Source organism: Lissotriton helveticus, chromosome 8, assembly GCF_964261635.1.
Source record: "Lissotriton helveticus chromosome 8, aLisHel1.1, whole genome shotgun sequence".
Classification (NCBI taxonomy): domain Eukaryota; kingdom Metazoa; phylum Chordata; class Amphibia; order Caudata; family Salamandridae; genus Lissotriton; species Lissotriton helveticus.
The window spans coordinates 354,358,184-354,378,456 of NC_136069.1; the positions used below are offsets into that span (position 1 = coordinate 354,358,184).

Consider the following 20,273-nt stretch of genomic DNA (forward strand, 5'->3'; position numbering starts at 1 on the left):
TTGCAGCCTCTTGCTAACCCAACTTAGAGCAAAATGATGCACTGGTACATTACTTATTTATAGATCGGTCTGACCACAAATATAGTGGGTACACCATGGAGCCATTGATGAAAGCACATACCATGTAGATGTTGCCATCTATCCGCTACTATGTCTGTTTTTAGATATGCTGCAGGCTGCTTCGTGGAAAAACTGCAGAACTCCACCTTGGTGGAAGTAAATTGTGTGGAATTAGGTCCGTTTTTACAGCGGAGTTACTTTTCTTTTTTGCAGTTATTGTATAATTTGTCAAGTTCTTGATGATGTGTGGAACCGTTATATTTCTTGCATTGTTACAGGTAGAGCGATACGCTCAGTGGTCTTGAGGTCAGGTAAAAAATAGTTGGAGTGCTCAAACGGGGTCATTCTGATTATTGTGCAAGCAGAACTATAGCACTGCCCCTATATTGCATACATTGTCATGCTCATGTCTGCATTGTGGTTGTAAAGTCTAATTGCAGTTGCAACTTAACCCTATTAAAGTACATGCTAGTTGTTATATTGGCTGAAACAATAATAACGTGGCATAACTTGTTCATTTCTACTAATGCTCCCTGCAAGCATGCAAACAAATAAATACCCAAACTGTGGGAGACCTAGGCCTGTCCGTGGTAAAGCGAGGTCCTGATATTGTTTATGACCTAGAGGGGCCCACACATCATGCCATCATAGTGGTTACAGGACTACTGTCCCTACTCTGGTTGAATCACATAAAGGGATAGTGACTTCGTACCGAGTTTTTGTAAATCATTAGTGTGACCCTAGGTTCTTCTCTGCATCCTATAAGTATGATCTGCTGACCTCTGTCATATAAAGTTCTGCTGTTATGTGTTTCCAGATCCTGGAGTGTTTATGCCAAGTGCAAGTATGTGCAGTGAGTGTGTGACAATGGGTGGTGATTGTACGCTGTGTGTAGTGAGAGTATTAGAACTGGGACAGTGGAATGCATTGTGGATGCCCTTGCTTTAACATGACAAGACACAGGAAGTATGTGGACTGCATTCCAGTGGCTGCTGGGTGGATACCAGACACTGAAGTGAAAGAGAGTGGAGTCAGGGTTCTCATAAGAAATTCAATGAGGACCTTGCTCACATAGGGCTGTTGATTAGTTCTTCTGATCCCTGGGTGATGAAGAGAGTCACTGTAGTACTATAGAAAGGGAGGCTCTTGCTTGCTCATGGACGGTACAAAACTCAAGACCTATCTGTGGGGTACTTTCGACATTTCTATAGATCATAAACCTTTATTACACCTCCTAAATGGTAATGGTACAGGAAAAACCTTCAGCCAGATTGGTTAACATTATGTCTCACTTACATGAATACAATTTTGTGATAAAGTACATTCCTGGTGGCCGTAATGCTAGGGGGGACTGTCTGCCTAGGTTACCTTTAAATCAGACCACTTAAGATGAAGTATTTGATGACATTGAATGTGTAGTAGCCATCGTTGAAGACATGTTTGGTTCTCTAGGATATTTCTCTTATGAGGACTGGCTTGATCCTATTAGAAAAGATGAAGTACTTCAATCTGCTAAAATATGGTTGTAACTGACTGGCCCAAAGAACGGTCACTTTCTGCACCTTTAAAATATTTTGCTCAAATTTCTGATTAATTATCCATAGTTAAGGACATACTCATGCAGTGTAGTCTTTGTGTCTCGCTGCTTCCTTTGTGATTTAACATTTTTCAGGCTGCTCGTGAGGAACATTTCGGAATCGGGGTACCTGCAGGAAGTTGAAGGAACATTTTTGGGGGCTTGCCATGGACAAAGATGTGCCTCAGTGGATTAATACATCTCAAACCTGCATTGTCTCTGTCAAGCATTGGAAAACCATCAAGACACCTTTACATAGTGTGCCAATTCCTGAAGAAGCTTGGGCGAACCTTGCGCTAGACTTTGCTGATTCCTTTGACCTGTTACCCAGTAACAAGAAGTATATGATGCTGTTGATAGACTATTCCTCCAAGTGGGTGGAGTTTGAGATCACTTCCTCTCCGAACGCCTTGTCTGTAATTCAATTCTTGTCCAGAATGTTTAATTCTGAGGGTTACCCTAAAGAATTGGTTACAGACAACAGCACACATTTTGTTTCATGTAAAATGAAGGATTTTCTTCTTAGTCATCATATAAAACATCTTAGAGCTGCATTGTATTCTCCTTCCTCAAATGGTCTTGTTGAAAGGATGAATAGATTTGTGAAGGATGGGATACAATCTGCGTTGGCTTGCAACATACCTGTTAATTTTTTACGAAAGAAAATTCTGGTCATATGTACCTACTCCACATTCCACTACTAGAATGTCTCCTTTTTGATTACTTAGGAAAAGAGACCCTAAAGGAAATATGTGTCTGGATTGGTTAAAAGACATGAGAAATCAAAGTATTCCCTGTTTTGTTGTAGTGATGAGCTGAAGAGGAGAGACACTGTTTTAGTTTAGCAAAATATACAAACACAACATTTTGACCCAAAATACACAAATGTAAAACAGGATTTTATGGTGGGTTATTGGGCCATGGTCAAAAACCTCATCATGGTCAAGAAGGGTGCATTAAGATACTTTTGACCTGTACAGGTATTGAAAAATGCTAAAGGGTTGCTCTTTTTGGATAAGAAGGGGTGGTGGAATAGAAGGGCGATTGTTACGCTGATGCCTGAACAGGCAGTCAAGATTCTCTCAAGTAAAAGTTCTACTGAAGATGATACAGATAACTGTGCTCACTTTATGTGTGAGGTATTGTCTGACAATGGGGGAGGTATTACTGACTCCAATATAGGTAATTTGGCTGCTTCTTAAACGGCAGATTCAAATTCCCCTGTAGCAATTGAGGACCAAGGGGAGAGTTCTTTCCAACAAGGAGAGTTGGATGAAAATGCACGACGTGGAGGTTCCAGGTCTTCACGTAATTGTCTTTGCCTAACAGGTATAGGGATTTTTATGTGTATAAAGTTCTCTACTGTGAAAAGAGAGACGATGTAGTGTTTTTATACATACAACTTGTAGTATTTATTTTATGTTTATATTTTGTGTATCACGCTACTTGTTCTGGAAATATGTTCTCGTGGATGGCACCAGCCATATTAAACATGCGGCTCGTGTGACAGTTCCTACTCAACGAAAGCGGAATGTAACTGCAGTCAGTTGCAGCTTGATCTTCGCGGAGTGAGGACGAACTCCGTGCAAGCTGCTACTTGACAATAAAGTATTCTCAACTAAAAGGATTGAATTTGTATAGCCTCTTTTGGTACTTTACATCTCCATTACACTTCAGGCAGTAAGGGAACTGGAGTAAGACCCTGAAGGGCGCTTCCAAACTTTATGATTGCATATAATGCCACAAGGTGACAGAAATAGATTTCTCGATTGTGCGCTGTGGTCTAGGATTGGCTGAACTTTCATGCCACGTCCAACCAGCCTGTTGACTGTGTGTCCCCGCACCAGCATATGAGGTGATGATGCTGATGATTTGGATGTGTGGGGGGGCACAGCTGGTCAGAAAACTAAGGCATCCTGGCACAAGCGTCATCATTTATGAAATAACTGCAATTATGCAGACATAAATGACTTCTCTGTTTTCGTTTGCACAGCATTCAATGTAAATGTTTCTCTTTATTAAAGATTGGTCTGGCATCAAAAAGTAGTCCTAGAATTAGAAATCTTTATACTACAGGGAGTGATTCTGACTTTTTAAAAATTGCGGTGGGCTTTTCCGCCGCGTGATATCTTGTAAAATATATAATTTCTAAAAAAAAACACTTCTTTTTACTTAGCAATTTTCTATTGGCTGGAAATCAAAATGTAGAGGTCTCTGACTACATTTGGACGAACAGATGGGGCAGTCACTGGATTTGGCTGTGAGAAAGTTCTGAAGTAACTTTGTCTGGCAGCTGGAGTGATATAACTCATCAAAATGGATTATTGCATCACTTTGTTTCAACTTTAAAATGTGACCCATGACGCATCTAAATTACGGGGTTTTACTGTTCATCTGGGATAGCAGCGTCATGTATACTTGATTAGCATTTTTCCACTGTAGGTGTCTTGGATAAATGTAACATTGCTTGCTGTAAAGATGCTTTTCTTTAGAAAAGCTCCAGTCCAATGAATAGGATCCTGGCATTCCTGCATCTATTTAAAGCAGCATGTTTAAAGTTGTTAATAATTTGAAGGCAGTGACGTGGCAGTGCAGTAAGGCATGGGACTGCAAACCTTGCCAGGTTTAAACTCCCTATGCTGTAATGACCTGGATGATTTAATCTTCAATCCTTCGATTCTTCCTTCCTCGGCCCGGTATTTACTGGAATAGGAAAGTCGTCTCTCCTCCATCAGCATTTCTTACAAAAGCTCTCTTTTAGTCACAATCCTTACAATTGGTAATGACAGCTAATTTGATTTGAAGGTACCACAAACCAGTAGCTGACTATTCCAATCAGAAATGTTCAAACACACCAGTAAGACAAGAGTACCTGTTTCTAACCAGGCAACATGCTGTTATTACCAAAGGAAGGTAGCTACCAGTTTTACTCAACCCCTCATGTCAAACCCTATGTGGGAAATAGTATTAAAATACCAACGGAACTCTAAGATAGAACTGGGTTATAGCAGTTAAACACTGCCATTCGTACATACAGCTGCTATTTGAGTAGAAAAAGGCATGCATTCCTAATGAGATTTTACATCAAAATCGTGGGAGTAAGTCATTGATGGCCCACTCCTACACTGAGAGAGATGCTTTAAATTATTTTGCTAGCCGGTGTCTTTCTTTCATACCAGGAAATGCGCCTTCCGACCACAGCACGTTTCCTGGGGTCACATATTACCCATAGGCACTATATTTGTTATGGGCATGCACTCCCTTATTTTGTCTTACTTTTGTGTTCATTTCCACAATGGAGACAAATTCAGTGAAGCTACAGGTATCACAGGTTGACACCTCCATTGTGATCTCTGAGATCTCTAAAGGTGAGATGCCACCTCTGGAGTAGATATCATGAACTGAGACAAAAATGCTCATAATTGAGAGAACTATGTTGTGTTTCATTCAACGAAGCGGATACTATTGCTGTGCAGCCCACCTGCCATTATTGAGTTGTTGCCTGTCTTCCCTTACACCGTGAACAGTAATACTGGTGCTAAAACCACAGGATGGCAGACCCTGCACTAACACTTGCATCAGCATCTGCACTCCCACTAGTATATAAATGCATGTACCTGTTTGGCAACCTGTACTTCAACTAGGCCTGGGCGGAGCTAGTTAGGTCTGCTACGCGAACTCTGCGAAGTGCCGTAAAGACTGCGCTGTACTCTGCAGAGTTCTGCTAGCAGTAGAGGGCAGTAAGTTGCACTGTTCATGCTGTTTTCTAGCTACGAGAGTTTGTCCCACGCTGTAAAATTGTACAGCGCGAATAGCACCACTCGCAATGCAAGAGAATGCTGCTTCTTTCTGTCGCTCGAGTAGATGTTCTTCTTAGTGCTTAATTTGAGCCAGCAGTGTCCGTGCTCAGCACCGGCACTTCATTGTCAACACCAGGGCTTGTGACAGTCTGTCTCAAGGTGCCACTGTCTGGCTAATTTAGAGATGACCACAACAACAGTCAATTATTCATTCAATATACATTAGAATTACTAGTACCTGCCACCCAAGCCATTCTTATAGCTTGGGCGTCCTGGAATAGTCTGAAATGTAGGAGTGTAATGGTTAGTAATTGTGCTGTTACTATCATTGGCACCATGGCAGGGGCAATCTGTGGTGCAATCTACAGTGGCTTCCTGACGAGAGCCCTTGCTTTCGTTTTGTTTTGACAAATTAAGCGCTGGCTCGAGCTGCAGCTTTGTCAACGCGAGTGGCAGGTTTCTCAATGCGAGCAGTAGCGACCTGGCGTGATCGGCCGCATTGAGAAATCATGCTGGGAGGTGGTCTATCTTATGATTCTCCCCGCTGGCACATTGGCTAGCCACAAGAGACGAAAAACTCTGCTCCGCACCACTTTGCAGAGTTTTTCAGAACTCTGCATGTACGTGGAGTGGGCAAAACTCCACAAACTCCGACGGCAGGACGGAATTCATCACCCACCCCTAACTTCCACCTGCTCTCGCACTGCAGATGCTCTTTTTTTCCCCTACGGGAAAGACAATACTCCTGCACCCAGAACAAATCTGAAGTGATTCTTTCTTCTTCCAATTTTGAAGTGGAGTTATGGCAGTCCTTACTTTGTGTAAATCCCTGCTCATATTCAGGGTGGGAAGGTACCTGACTGGAGTTTGGGATTACTCACAAATATACATATTGATGGTGTGTTCCCAAACTTCTAAGGCAGACATTTTCATGGAACACTTACCACTAGTTGAGTGGAATTTACTGTGCAGATTTAGCCATACTCATGGCAGAGAAATCTGCAGTATCAGAACCGTTCACTCACACCAGGGATTGCGGTGTGTATTCCTGGCAAGCATACATAGAGGTATTCTCAGCCATAAGCATTCTTTTATGCCAAATGTATCTTTATGACTCGAAATACCTCTGTAACAAGAGACCATAATGGACTGCACTCAGTAAGAGGCTTTCATGCACTTTTACTTCATGTGATTTGAATATTGTGCTATGCTTTATACACGCCATTAAAAGGATTTTACTGCCTTGTGACAATATCTTCGGATCAGATTTCTACTCTAGATGGAGCAAGCATATTTTCAAGCCTGAAAAAAGAAAAACCTGTATAAACCATGTATAGGAAATTCATTCAAAGATCATAGTGTACGATTAGATTGTTGTGCGTCACAGTAATGATTAAATATGTGACATTTTAGAACATTTCTACTTCTTGGGACCATTGTGTGAAGCTCCTGTTTCAAGGATAGACTAATGAAATTGCACTTATTTCAAACTCGAAAACAGTTTTAAACATCAGTTTTACTTCATCTAATCATATTGTATGTCTCTTGTTGCGAAAATTGGTTTCAGCAACTCCTTGAGGTGGACTTCAAGTGGCATTGTAAATGTGATAAAATCATTCAGTCGAAATGCCTTTGTAATTACTTGGCTACGAAACCCTGGAGTGAGGTTTCTTTTCCCAGTCAATAGTATGACAGGCTAGAGCAAAGATTTGTAATTCATAGTCTAAAAATGCGGTTGTTGTCCAGTAACGTCAGGAAGTCTACTGGTGTTGTTGACTTTGCAAAAAAAAGTTTGAAGTCTTGCCATATCTTTTATGGGCAGTCAATCTAGATTCTACATTAAAAAGGCCATCCAGTGAATAATGTCCTGACAGATCCAAAAAGAAAATTGGCACACCATTAAGCAACTTCACATTCTGGAATCATTCTTGTTGGTGATTATTCATGATATGGGATTTGGTAACCATAAATTGACTTTTCTCCTTTTTATCTTCTTTTCCGTCTTTTCCCTTTCGTTTATTTGTTCCCTTATCAGCTTTAGGAACCTATTGCTAGGATCATTTCATAATGAATTATACATTGTATTTGAACGAATTGAGTGTTGGAAGATTAAAAAAAAGTTTTGTTGTGCATTCTGCACAACATGCTCTTTATGTTTGCAATACCTCAAACTTTTCAGAATTATAGAACATTGATTGCAATATTTTACATAAGCTATTTAAATGCTTACATTTCGGATTCACGCTGGTTTATAAATTAAATGTATTTGTAATGACGCTGATCATTAAATGTGGTATGTGTGGTCATAAATGATGCATTTTCTCCATAGGAAAGTAGATCTCACAAGCCACTTGGATTACAAAGACTACAGAGAAACTCTTCTTTCCAAGCCAATGCTATTCCTAACAACTGCGAGACAGGAGTCCTCCACCAAAGGTGCGTCACTGGCTATTACTGCTTTGAAATATTCATAGTATAGTGCTTAATCCTACATTAGGTTCATTTAGCCACAGTACTATGTCATTTGTTAAACCCATTAAAATGTATATATTCAGAGTATTTGTAGAGTGCACAACTGACCCGGGATGGTATCCTGTGCTGAAAACAGGAGCTGCGTCGGCCAGGTATTCAATTTCTTGCAAAATTCCAAGAACTGAGGAGGCCGCTCTGGTGTGCAGGGCAGGTCATTCTAGGCTTTGAGAGTGAGGTAGGAGAAGGCTCAGTTGTTGGCTCTAGTACTGTGTGTACGAGCAGAGGATGGGTTGAGCAGAGGAGTCTGGTGGAAGTTGATGCAATTGTTGAGGTTGGTGAGACCAATATTGTGTAGGGCTTTGTATGTTGATCCTTGTCGAACCACGCAGAAGAGGTTTGCAATGGCCGAGGTGAAGGGAGTCACATTGACTTATTGGGTGCTGTCTGTTGAGAAGGAGCAGATCCAACGGAATATGGGTCTTTAAATGTCAGCTTTGTGGAGGCGTTGGATGAGGAAGTGGTGGGAAACTGTCTAAGGTAGTGGATAGGTCCAGTAAGATGAGGGCAGCAGTGTCTCTCGTCTGTACATGATCAGTTGAATGTTGCCCGTGGCAATGATGAGAGCGGGTGAGTGCTTTGCAAGGGCCTGAATCCAGAGTGAGCTGTGTCGAGGAGGTGATTGTAGTTTAGGTGGGTGTCTATTCATTTTTTCATAATTTTCTCCATGACGTATGACTTCTATGATAAATAAATATTTGAGGACGAGGGAAAGAGATTTATAGTGTAAGGTTTTTTATTAGTTTATGGATTTTGTCTTTATTGGTAAATGTGTCCACAAATCTCTTCCTGGATTTAATTGCTGACAAAAATAAACAAATTAGAAATCATTTATATTCTTGTAGAGGTTTGTTTTCTATTTACATTTTTTTTTATTTTGGCAAATTCATGTGGCAGATTAGGTCTTTAAATGCGTTTTTGCTTGAGGCACCTTGATGTAACAGATGATTGGATATAAATGTTAAGTGGAAAATCTGATAGGCGAAACTTATCAAGGCTTTTGAGTGCACATTTTGGAATTTAGTTTAGGAACTCTGCTTCCGGTCAATTGTATTATTCTCCCAGAATTCCATATATATTTTAAGACATGTTTTTAATGAAAATAGTACAGTACAAAACATGGTATTACAGCTTATTTGACCTTGGTATAAATATAATTGCCCTTTATAAAAAAAGATAACATCAAAACTACAGCTTTTGGGGTTGGATATCATCCCATCCCTGCTATGGTCATCAACTTGTCTGCATACGTCCCCGTTTAAAGATCAGCTGCATACATACCATCATATAAAACATAATCTGTAAAGAAGGAGACATCAAACAAACTAAAAAACTATTTCAAAACCGAGCAGCTGCAGTGTGCATCTGTGACAATACCCCTCCCCTGCAACCCAACCCACACCATGAGGGGAAAACAAAGGAGAGGGTGAGCTGGCAGAAGATAGAGAGGGGGAGAGAGAGCAACAACAGCACCCCCGGCATCAGCAAACCCCGCCATGCGATGCCCACACGCACACACCAGGAATCATCCGGGGACTCATCCTCTACTCCCCCACAATGGGATTCCCTGGCTCCGGAATCTGGTGGCATCTGGGGAGCCATCCTCCAGAAGTTCCACTGTTGCTAGTCTTTCCAACATATACCTCACAGTTCCAAATCCCTTTCTGCATTCTAACCAGTGTGCACCGCTTGCAATCATCTTTCCTCTGCCACCCCCCATTCGTGCGTGTCAGCCATCCATTTTGAGTTGGTTGGTGGCCTGTGCTGTGTTCAGTGGATAGCTGTACGCCGCTTAGTCAGCACCACTTACAGTAGGGTAAACCTGCACCTCATCTTGGCCACTTGTTTAGGGGTCGTGAGATTCCCCACAGTGTTTGACCGAGGTGTCTATTTGTACATGTGTGACCTCTTGCAGATCCCGTAAGACCCCTCCCCAGAATCTCTGTAGTTTACTGCACTCTCGTGTAATATGGGGGAATGTCAATGGATCTGACCCACAACTGGGGCAAGCAGTAAACAGTGATGCATTAATCTTCTGTAACCATTGCAGTGTTAAGAATGTGCAATATAAGTAGTAAAACTGCATGAGTTTGAACCACGCATTACTAGCTACCTCCCTGGCCTGAGCACATGCTCTTTTCCAGTTGCCCTCTGAAAGTAGACTGGCAGGTCATCCGTCAATCTGTCCTGGACCCTTGTCATGTCTGTCTGACAATCTCCTTCAAGGCTTTGTAAATATGAGATATCAAACCCCTATTGGAACCCGGATCCAACAGGAGTTGCAGTGTCTGGGACTCCGCCGGCTCCGCAGGAAAATCCGTACAGACCTCATGGGCCATACAAGACACATTTCCTTATTGGAAAAACTGGCCATGCTGTGGAAAAACAGATCCTGTGCCTCTCTCATTGTGATAAAAGTGCAGTTCAGGTACAGGTCTCCAGCCGTGGTGCAGCCCCCCTCAAACCACTGTGACATATCTATCACCGTTTGTCTATAAACTGAAGGGCGGTAGCCACTGGAGGGGTAGCAACCTGTGGTAGGGTGCCCTGTGCAACACCCATGTGACCGTTTGGTCCCAGGCCTCAGTCACTTGCCGGACAGAAAACTATCCCTCAGTACTCCTGCATGAGGTACCGCGAGAGGTCCGCACCAGCTCCCCTTTCTGACAGGAGGGTCTTTCCCTTGTTTGGACTGACCTTGCACCACTGTGCCGTGTACTGCAGCAGTCCTTCAAAATAATACATCTGCAGGTCCGGCAACCCCAGTCCCCCTAACCCAGTGTCCAACTTCAGTATGCCCAACTTTACTCTACTCCTCTTATCAGCGGACACCAGGCAGCTGTTCTATTTTGTGGCATGGCAGCAACACCATCCTGCAAAGGGCCACCCTGCCCATCACTGACCGAGGCAGGCAAATCCAGAAGCCTCTGTGCTCTCAAGGACCCTACCCATATTAAAGCGGTGGTGGGCCTCCGAGGTATGAGCTACCCGTATCCACAGATACTGGAAGTGGTTCCTCTTCCACCGGAGTTCAGTCATGAGGAGACTTGCCTGGTCCGCACGCGCTAGCGCCGCTTGAGAGAGTAGTCATTTTTTCTGCTCAATGACCCGCAGGTCCAACTCGGTCATGACATTTGCTGACCTCTCTGGGTGGGTAACATAGACCAGTCAGTGTATCATCTGCATAAAGCGAGACAACATGAGCGTTGCCCCGTTCCTCGATACCCCACTCAGCTATGGCCCGGTGTTACCGAATCGCCAATGGCTCCATTGCCAAGGCGAAGAGGAGCAGTGAGAAGAGTGAGCCTGTCTCGTGCCCCTCTCGATGTGCAGGCACTCCGATACCACATTTCCGGTTCGAACCTGCGCAATAGGCTGAGCAAAGCGTCCCCTCACCCAGGACAGAAAGACCGGTCCCAATCCAATCCGCCTCAGCACCTCCCAGAGATACTCCCAGTTGAGCGTGTCAAACTCTTTCTCAATATCTAAAGCTACCAACGCAGCCTCCAAGACTATCAGCTACAGAGTGTAATACATCGCACAATCTCTGCAAGTTCATCTGAGTCCCCCTACCAGTCATGAAACTGCACATATCCCCTTGCAACAAGTGAGTCACCACTCCTTGTAGTCTAGTCACAAGAGCTTTCGGAAGGACCTTAGTGTCAACTCCTAGCATAGACAAGGGCCTATACTAGGCGCTAGGGTCTGCAGGTTCCTTACCCGGCTTGGGGAGCATGACAAACTGGGGATCCTGCATAGATTTCAGCAGCACCCTTTGACTTCTGAAGAGTCTCCAATAAGCCGGGTATTAGCATCTCAGAAAACACCTTATAATATTCCACAGGTAGCTCATCTGTGCCAGATGCCTTGCATCGTGCCATCTCCCGGACTGCTTCCTTCAGTTCCTCCACCAGGAGCTCTCCCTCCAGTCCCCTCTCCTGCTCCTCTATAAGACGAAGAATTACCAACCCATCCAGGTAACTTCTGTCCTCCGCCAGTTGGTCCCGCTCCACTTCACTATATACAGCTGCCAGGTGATCCCGCAAGGGAATTACTGTGTCCCAGCAATGGTGTCATCCCTGCTTCTTAACGAGAGGATCACCGGGTGAAGCATTTACTTTTACGTAGCCACGCCAGGAGTTACCACGATTTAGTTCCCTCACTGGGCACCAGGTGATGATAGTCATGCCGGACCAGGCAGTACAGCATATCCCAAGTCTCCCCCACCTTTCTCGGGGCTGTTAGGAAAGTCTCCCAGCCCTCCGGCAGGACATACGTAACCCAGTGGAAGCTCACCAGCTCTCCCTCTGCCACAGCCAACTCCGCTTCCAGGCGGCGCCTAATGCCACTGATTCGACCATGCATTCCCCCCACGTCACCACCTTCAGAGATTTCCACTCCACCCCTCTCTGTGTCATTGTCGACCAGTTAGTTTCAAAGTAACCAGCTGTCACTGTCCAAACCACCTCCTGGAGCTGGGATTCTCCCAATGCCTCTGGGCGTTGCTGCCACAAGGGCACTCTAGGTCTAGTTCCACCCACACACCATTTTAAGAGTAGCAGTGCATGGTCTGAGAGGAATCTACCCAGTATCTGAACATCCAAAACCTCAGTAGTGAGTTCCTCTGACACCAGGAACCTATCAAGGAGACTATATTCAGCTTCATGTGGGTTTGGAGAGGGATGTCTGTCCCATCAGCCATCCAGTACACAAATCAAAATCCCCACACCACAAGAGGGGAATCCCAACATAGGGGAACATGCTGTCACTCCACCTCGCGATAGAATGCTCCATCATCTGTGTTAGGTGCGTAGATGTTCAACAGGCACACATGCCCCGCCTAACAGCCTGAGGTATCTCCCCTCAACATCACCCTTATCCTAAGTCCCAGACCCTGGAAGGGAACCTCAAGGGCAACTATATCATAACCCTCAAGCATATTTAGAGCACTTGGCCACCTCCATTTCCTCTGCACCTTCTGTACCTCACCCTCCAACAAATGTGTCTCCTGCAGCAGAGCAATTTGTATGCCTTGCCGGCAGAGGTATGTTTGTATCCTATATCACTTAATGTACGAGTTGAGCCCACGAACATTCCCCGTCACCAACTTGAACCCGGAAGCCATGATACTACATATCACCCCCCCACCCAACACCACCACTCTGTCAACAATAACAGCCCCGCTGATGCTGCATATCAAACTGTAACATAACACCCCACCAGGTAAACTTAAAAAAGAACAACACGTGCCCCCCCAAACATCTCAGTCCCATTGTACCATCCCTGTTAATGAATCCTTACTACACAGTAACAATTTAAGCCCAGGAGACCCCTCAGCCAACACACAACCCTCATTCTCAGTAATTATCTGATGGAAGCTGCATCTGAGCGCAGCACAGCCTTAAGATCACACCCACTAACACACCAATCACACACCCACTCTACCAATGCCCTCAATCAGTCACCCTGGGTCTCTACTCTCACACACAGTAGCAAACAACCACAACCTAAAGAGAGAACTAAAAGCTTCATGGGAAGTGGCCATTCTTTTTACTCAGCACATGCTACTCAGCCACTCACATCAACATATCTCGTACGGAACTTGCTGACTAGATCACCAATCTGCTCATGTGCGATCTCCGTGGGCCTCCTGGCTCCATGTCCCTCCCAGGCAGCTCATGATTCCACTTACTCAGGAATGTAAATACAGCATCCAACCAATGTAGAGAGGCACCAGTATCAGCTGAGCTAGTCCAGCATCAGATCTTTGCAGTTCATGGGGTTTTCTTCACCAGGTCTGCAATGCTGTCTGTATCAGAGTTTGTGGCAGTCACTGCTTCCACCAGTGCCGTCGCCTCTTCCCTCTCTGACCACTGTTGTTCCAAATACAGCATGCCATCAGGGACCATTAGCCAAAATCTTAGATTCCGCAGAAGACAGCCACATCAATGGCACCCCTCTCAGCACCAATGAAATGAAATGAAATGAATTTATACTTGTAAAGCGCACTTATACCCCAACCGGGGTTTCCTGGCGCTGTACACATACCGCTGTGGAACCCTTCCTGGCTTTTCCCTGTGAAATGTCCACTCCTGGGCACCCCAAGGTGAAGCCAGGCATCCCAGCGCTGTTCCGGCCATTGTGGAGATTAAGCAAGCTATTGCTCAGAGTGGCAGAGTGGGACCCATGATTAGAAAAGGCACCGAGGCGAGAATTATCAGGTCCGAGGAAATTGAGCCCAAGACCCACTGAGGTGGGAATTGAACCCTGGTCCGGGCCAGACCTCTGCATCAGGGTCTGCCGCTCTAGCCATTGAGCCACACTTCACCAATCTCATCAGGGATTGAGCCCCAGAGAGCATTAATTCTCTTGGGTAATGCCAATGCTAGCATTAATGCAGAAAGACAAAGAGTCATTTTGACTAAAATAAATCCAAAACTAACTGACATGGCAGATAAAGAAACCTCGCAAAACCCAAAAGGTTTACTCTTTGGAGAAGACCTCATTAAATCATTGGGGAAATACGTGTCCACTTTCACCGCCCTGGACAAGGCACAGCAAAATATGCAGAGAGTTTTCAATCCTAACCTTTTTGGGCGGGCCAGAAGATGGGGCCTCTCTTCAGGCTGCTTCAATCAAAGGCCATTTCCAAGATCCTGTGATTTCGGAAGAGGGTATCAGCAGTACAACGTGCCTCAATTCTACCCCCAGAGAATTAGAGGCCAACGCATCAAAGGATTTAGACCCTGTGGAATGTGCCAGTTGCGTGTAAGCTGGCTTTACCATGTTTAAAAGTGCAAGCACAAGCACTTTAGCACTGCTTTTCCTTTTCTACTGTACAGCATTGTTTTAAAGCACCATTGGCAGATTTTTTTTGTATTATGACATGTTGCAAAAAACATCAAAATAAATCAAAATGTATAAAGAATTTGCCCAAAATGTTACATTTTACGACTTTGTTGAAAAGCAACAACATTGTTTAACATCACAAAATGAAACAAAAATGTAATTTCATGTGAATATGACAAAACTATGTGAATGTTATGAAACAAAATACACATTCATTTTACGTTTGAAATAAACATGTTTGTTTGCTGTCTTTTTGGAACATAAGAACGTGTTAATCTGTGTTCTTTAAATGATCATAATGGTAGTTCTTTCATTGTTCTTTGCTGAATACACACGCAAGAAACTTTTATATTGTTATAATTTCAGAGACCGTATTTGCATTTATTGTGAACACACGACATCCTAAAGTAAAGGCACAAATTGAGAATGGAATGGATCGTATAATATCTTCAGTGGTTGGAGAAAGCTACAAACTTCAGGTGAGTGATCTTTATGGTGTGAGTTGAGGGTCTAATGTTATGAATAAACATGCCAGTAGTCCTGTGTGCATACAGTCTGCCCTCGGCATGAGATACAGAACAAGCTTCCCCATTTATGCATTCATAAACTCTTCCTTCTTTTTCCTCTTTACAGATCTTTAGAGTGAGTTTATGTCTGTGTAAATGAAAGCCTCAACAGTTCATTGACTATAATTTTGACTCCTACCCTTAACAAGAGTAGAATTATACCTTATTTCTCAATGTAAACTTCCTGTTTGTTTTTTCCTCTGCAATTCAGTCCCCTCGCTGAAGCTAAATGCTGCCTTAGAATTACATACGTTTCCCTTCTTTTTTATTATTGCTTATCTAGTGATGTGTCTCTCAAATACTGTGAAGAGTCACAGCTCAAGAGACCGTAGTAGGTGTGTGGCAGATGCGCTCTGTTTTTTATTTCTTTAGAAGTTGAGTTTGGGTTTGACTAGAATAGGCAAATATCATGGAAACGTACAATTCATTTGGTGAGTTAAACGTCGTAAGAGATGAACTCATCATCTTGAGAAACTAAGGACCCAGTACCAGAGCTGCTAGTGGGACACCTGCTCACATAAAGTATTAGCATTGAGGATCTCCTCAACCACGTACTTTTATACTCAGTGTCTCCTCTGGTGTAAGCAACATGTTAATCACTTCTTGTGCATCAGGGAATACCAGAGCCCCCAGTTTCCCTCAAAACCACCTATCTTGTATCCTAACAAACGGGAGGTCCTATAGCAGCAAAAACAGAGTCCACGTCTACCTCTACAACCTGTTTTCTGTTTTTAGTCTGGTCGTCTTCATAAGAGAAATTTTGGTACGGGACGATGTTGCGCTTATATTATAATATAATATATTAGATTAGATTATAGTATATTATATCATATTATATCGTCATGTCATCTCATGATGTTATATTATGTTATATTATATTAAATCATATGAAATTATATTATAACGCCATGTCAACTCATGTTGTTATATTGTTATATTATATTATCATCGTGTCATGTCATCTCATGATGTTATATTATATTATATTATATTATATTATACTGCACCTACAAATCCATCAAGGCTACCTAATCCATTTAAGAAACCCCCTCAGCGACATCAGAAGGATAATAGCTGTGGCATAAAAAATCTTACAAAACTTTAGTATCAAAGAATTATCAGCTTTAGAATGTGAATCTTTACTTGATTGTTGCTCACTCTCTCTGAGCTTCTCTGCCTCCTTCTTTTTTTTTTTTTTTTTTTCGATTAACCACAGCCACTCAACCTAGTCTTCCAGGGGCAAAATAATGAAAAGTACCCCGGGAGCGCAATAGGCGCCTGCATATGTTTTCTGCGTCTCATGGCACTTTGGTGTTACAGAAGGGCCTGCAGATGCTTTTGCCATCACTTTTGTTACTACAGATAGCACCAGCGCTATCCTAAAGGTATGTTACAAGGGGGTGTGGCTCTATGCAAATCAGGGTAACACTTCATCTCTGTGCTCACACAATGCTATAGACGCAGGCGAAATAGCCACCAGGAGTGCACTGACTGTGTGGCACAAAGTAGTGGTGCACACTCAGTACGCTACTTGAGGGTGCCTCTCTGAAGGGGTGAAAGAGGGTCCTATAGACACCCCCAGGACTTTCCCCTGCTGGCAAGTGCAGTCAATCACTGCACACCCCTGCAGGGAATCTCTGTTTCCCTTGAAACTGCAGGACCAGCTGCTTCAAACTAGACTTCCTTTCACTAACGCACTGCCCTCAGGGCATCTGTGTCCTCACCAGCTTCCCTGGGGCAGCACATTATCAGTGATAGGACACAGTGCCCTGTTTCCGCCAGGGGCACCTAGTTAACAGATTGTCATAGCGCAAACAGAGATGGTGAATGCTTAGCATAATACGGCCGCAGAGCACTTTTCTGGACACTAAATCGGATGTTCCAGTTGAGCACTAATATCTTTGTACATTGAAAGTTGTCCACAAGTGGTTTAATAAGCCTAAACTTCAGAAGATCTCATGCCTCCTCACTAGCCTCGAAGCACTCAAATGCCACCAATTGTTCACCTGGCCCATGCGGCCCATGCACTCCGCAAGCCTCACTTTTGAGGTAACCTTCTCTTTAAGAGAGCTCATCTCAGTTAAAGAAAATTGTACCGTTACCTGGTTATCACATCATAATTTATTTCTCAATACATCTAGTCGGCCTCCCAAGCTAAATGCCTCCAACATATGTATTTTTATTAGACTGTTTTCAATGAGAACTCTGTGCCTCTTTTCCCATGAAGTCTCTGATGACCGTCATTCAATTCCACCCATGGCTCTCTGAGGCCTTTGACTTAATGGTTTTCCTTTAAGTCTCACAACACAGCCAACATTCCCGGAAGACTGGGTGCTTCAACACAAATGTAAAGTTACAGAAAACAGAAGCTAGAGGCCTTGAGAGGCAGTGAAGGAAAACCACTGCCAATGAAACTATAAAGCAGCCATCAAGCAAATCAAGAGATTTCACCATATTCAACACATCTCAGATGCCACATGTCCCACTAAACAACTTTACAAAATCAGCTCTGAATTCTGAACTTGGACTGTAACTCGACCTCCACCGATCACTCTCAGGAACTCAGCCTCTCTCTGGCAGCCCTATAATCTTCACAATTTCGATGAAAATTGTCGGTGAAACCCTCCCATTGCTAGTCACTATAAATCGTTTTCCTACTATCACTTAACAAAACGTTGCTTCATCAACTTGTTTATCACAGAAAAAGTAAATGAACAAATCAAGGGTAGTAGCTTCGCCAGCTCATCAAGAGACCCATGTCCTCCATAAGTATTGAAAAGCATCCTACTAGCATCCTTTGCTGCCATCCTGGCTAGACCAGTCATCTTCCTCCTTTTCATCTGGATAGTTCCCCAAAGCCCTAAAACATCTTATATCAAACACATCCTTAAGAAGCAAGGACTTGATCAGTCATATCCAGAGAAGTAGAAACTTATATCAAATGGAATGTTTATGGGTAAACTTGTTAGAAAAGCAGTCCTTTCTCAAATATCCACATTCTAGGAACAAAACATCCCTGTAGGAAGCTGGCTCTTTTTATACTATACCAAAATAAGGAATAGCGTGCCCAGAGTTCAGTGGATCCCCAGAGTTATGGCAGAGGATAAAGTAAGTAAATCCTTACTCTCAAGTTAGTGGTAGCTGGGCTGAGCAGTTAGGCTTATCTGAGGGTAGTGTTAAGCATTTATTGTACACACATGCAGACAAGAATTGATGTCACACACTCAAAGACTGAATCCAGACCAATCGCTTGTAAGTTGTTACTTTGCTGTTTTGTTACTAAAACCAAGATTACCTTAATGCAGGTAGGTTTACAGTTTGTCAAACTGTCAATACTTTTCAGAATGCAGTAGGGTTTTGTAAATGCAATGAAAACTTTGCAGTTTTAAGAAAGCTGTTTGTAAATGTCAACCAAATACAGTTTTAGGTTTTGCAATGATAAAGATATGCAGTGCATTGTAATGGAACAGTCCAATGTATTCCTATGGAGGAAAACAAGGTTAGTGACATACTCGGTTTTGTAATTCAGTATCGACCTGGTAGCACTTAAGCAGGGCGGCGGTAAGGTAGGTAAAAAGACCGCACCCTCAGCGGCACAGGTGCGGCCGGGTGCAGAGGTCAAGGCCCAATGTAGTGCTATGGAGACCAGGGGTACTCTGAAGAGCACTGGGCACTTGTAGGTACCTGAGGGTTCTGGGTCAGGGTCCCGAAAACAAAGGTAGGCACAAAGGGGGCCACGACTAGGCACCAAAAGTGCGCCTGCAGTGGCACTCGGGCGGCAGGGTGCCAAGTAGGTGTCGGGCTCCCAATGCAAACCAATGGAGATCGTCAGTTGTGAAGAAATGCGGCAGGCTTGGACTGGTAGGCTGGACAAAGGGGACTAGTGGCTGGTCAGGTAAGTTTAATAGCTGGGGGACACCTGGGCACCATTGACTGGGCTCCCCAAAGTTGGGGGCAGAGGATGCAGGGGTGCCTTTTGGTGTTGGGTTTCCTTAGCTAAGTCTGGTTGCGGTCAAGGGGACCCTTCAAACAGAGGCTGCAGGCATTGAGGCGAGGGTACTGGAGAGGTCAGCCACTGATGCAGGTGAGGTCAGGATCGCCAGGGAGACTTCACAGGGTAGGTGAGTCACTCAAACTCACGCCTTGGGCGTCAGTGCAGAGTGGTGCAGTGCCGCGGATCCAACGGGATCCGAAAACTGGAGTTGGTTTCTTTGCTGGATAAATCCGGTGTCCACAGGAGACAGGAGTATTTGTTGAAGACAGCACAGGTCCTCTGGGGTTCTTGAGGTTGCTGGCTGTGGGCCATGTCTGTTTCTGGAATTAAAGTAGCTGGAGGAGGAGACAGGATGGTAGGGCTTGGGCCAAGTCAGTTGGCGTCGTCTTCTCCAGTGCTGCACGGCTCTTTGGTCCTTCTTCTTAGGTCATCATATCTGAGGGCAAGGTTCAGGGGTGCCCCGAAATACTAGATTTAGGGACATTACAGGGGCGTGCAGGTTGGGACCAATGGGTCCCTTCCCTGGGGTGTCTACACCCTCCTTATGCCACGCTCCAGTGAGAGGGGCAAAAACAACAGTTGATGGACAGAATGCAGAAAAATGTCATACATTCACCCCAGTACAGAGATCTGGGCCTAAATCCATCGTTTTTTTGCTCACCATGCCATTCCAGTTAGAACCCAGCCTTATGCAAATCAGTCTTAACCCTGTGCCCCATGGGAACAGTCCAGCCCGAGCTGCCAAGCCAGGTCATCCCTGGACTGGAAACAAGCATCCTAGGACCGGTTTCGGGTTTCCTCATCAGCCAGGATAGCTTGATTTCAGGGGCATGGAGAGCACCGGACTCACTTCTGAGCATACCCGTCCCACTCAGGGTGACAAATGACTAAACATTCAG

General features: G+C 44.0%; 1 protein-coding gene across 1 annotated transcript in view; it reads left to right on the forward strand.

The window, feature by feature from the left end:
- The window catches only part of MEDAG (mesenteric estrogen dependent adipogenesis), a 101,925-nt gene that overhangs the window by 57,466 nt on the left and 24,186 nt on the right, over positions 1-20,273 (forward strand). The window contains exons 2-3 of the mRNA XM_078657143.1: positions 7,766-7,872; positions 15,181-15,293. Of these exons, the coding sequence (XP_078513269.1) occupies positions 7,766-7,872; positions 15,181-15,293 (220 nt within the window). The remainder of the gene's footprint in view (positions 1-7,765; positions 7,873-15,180; positions 15,294-20,273) is intronic.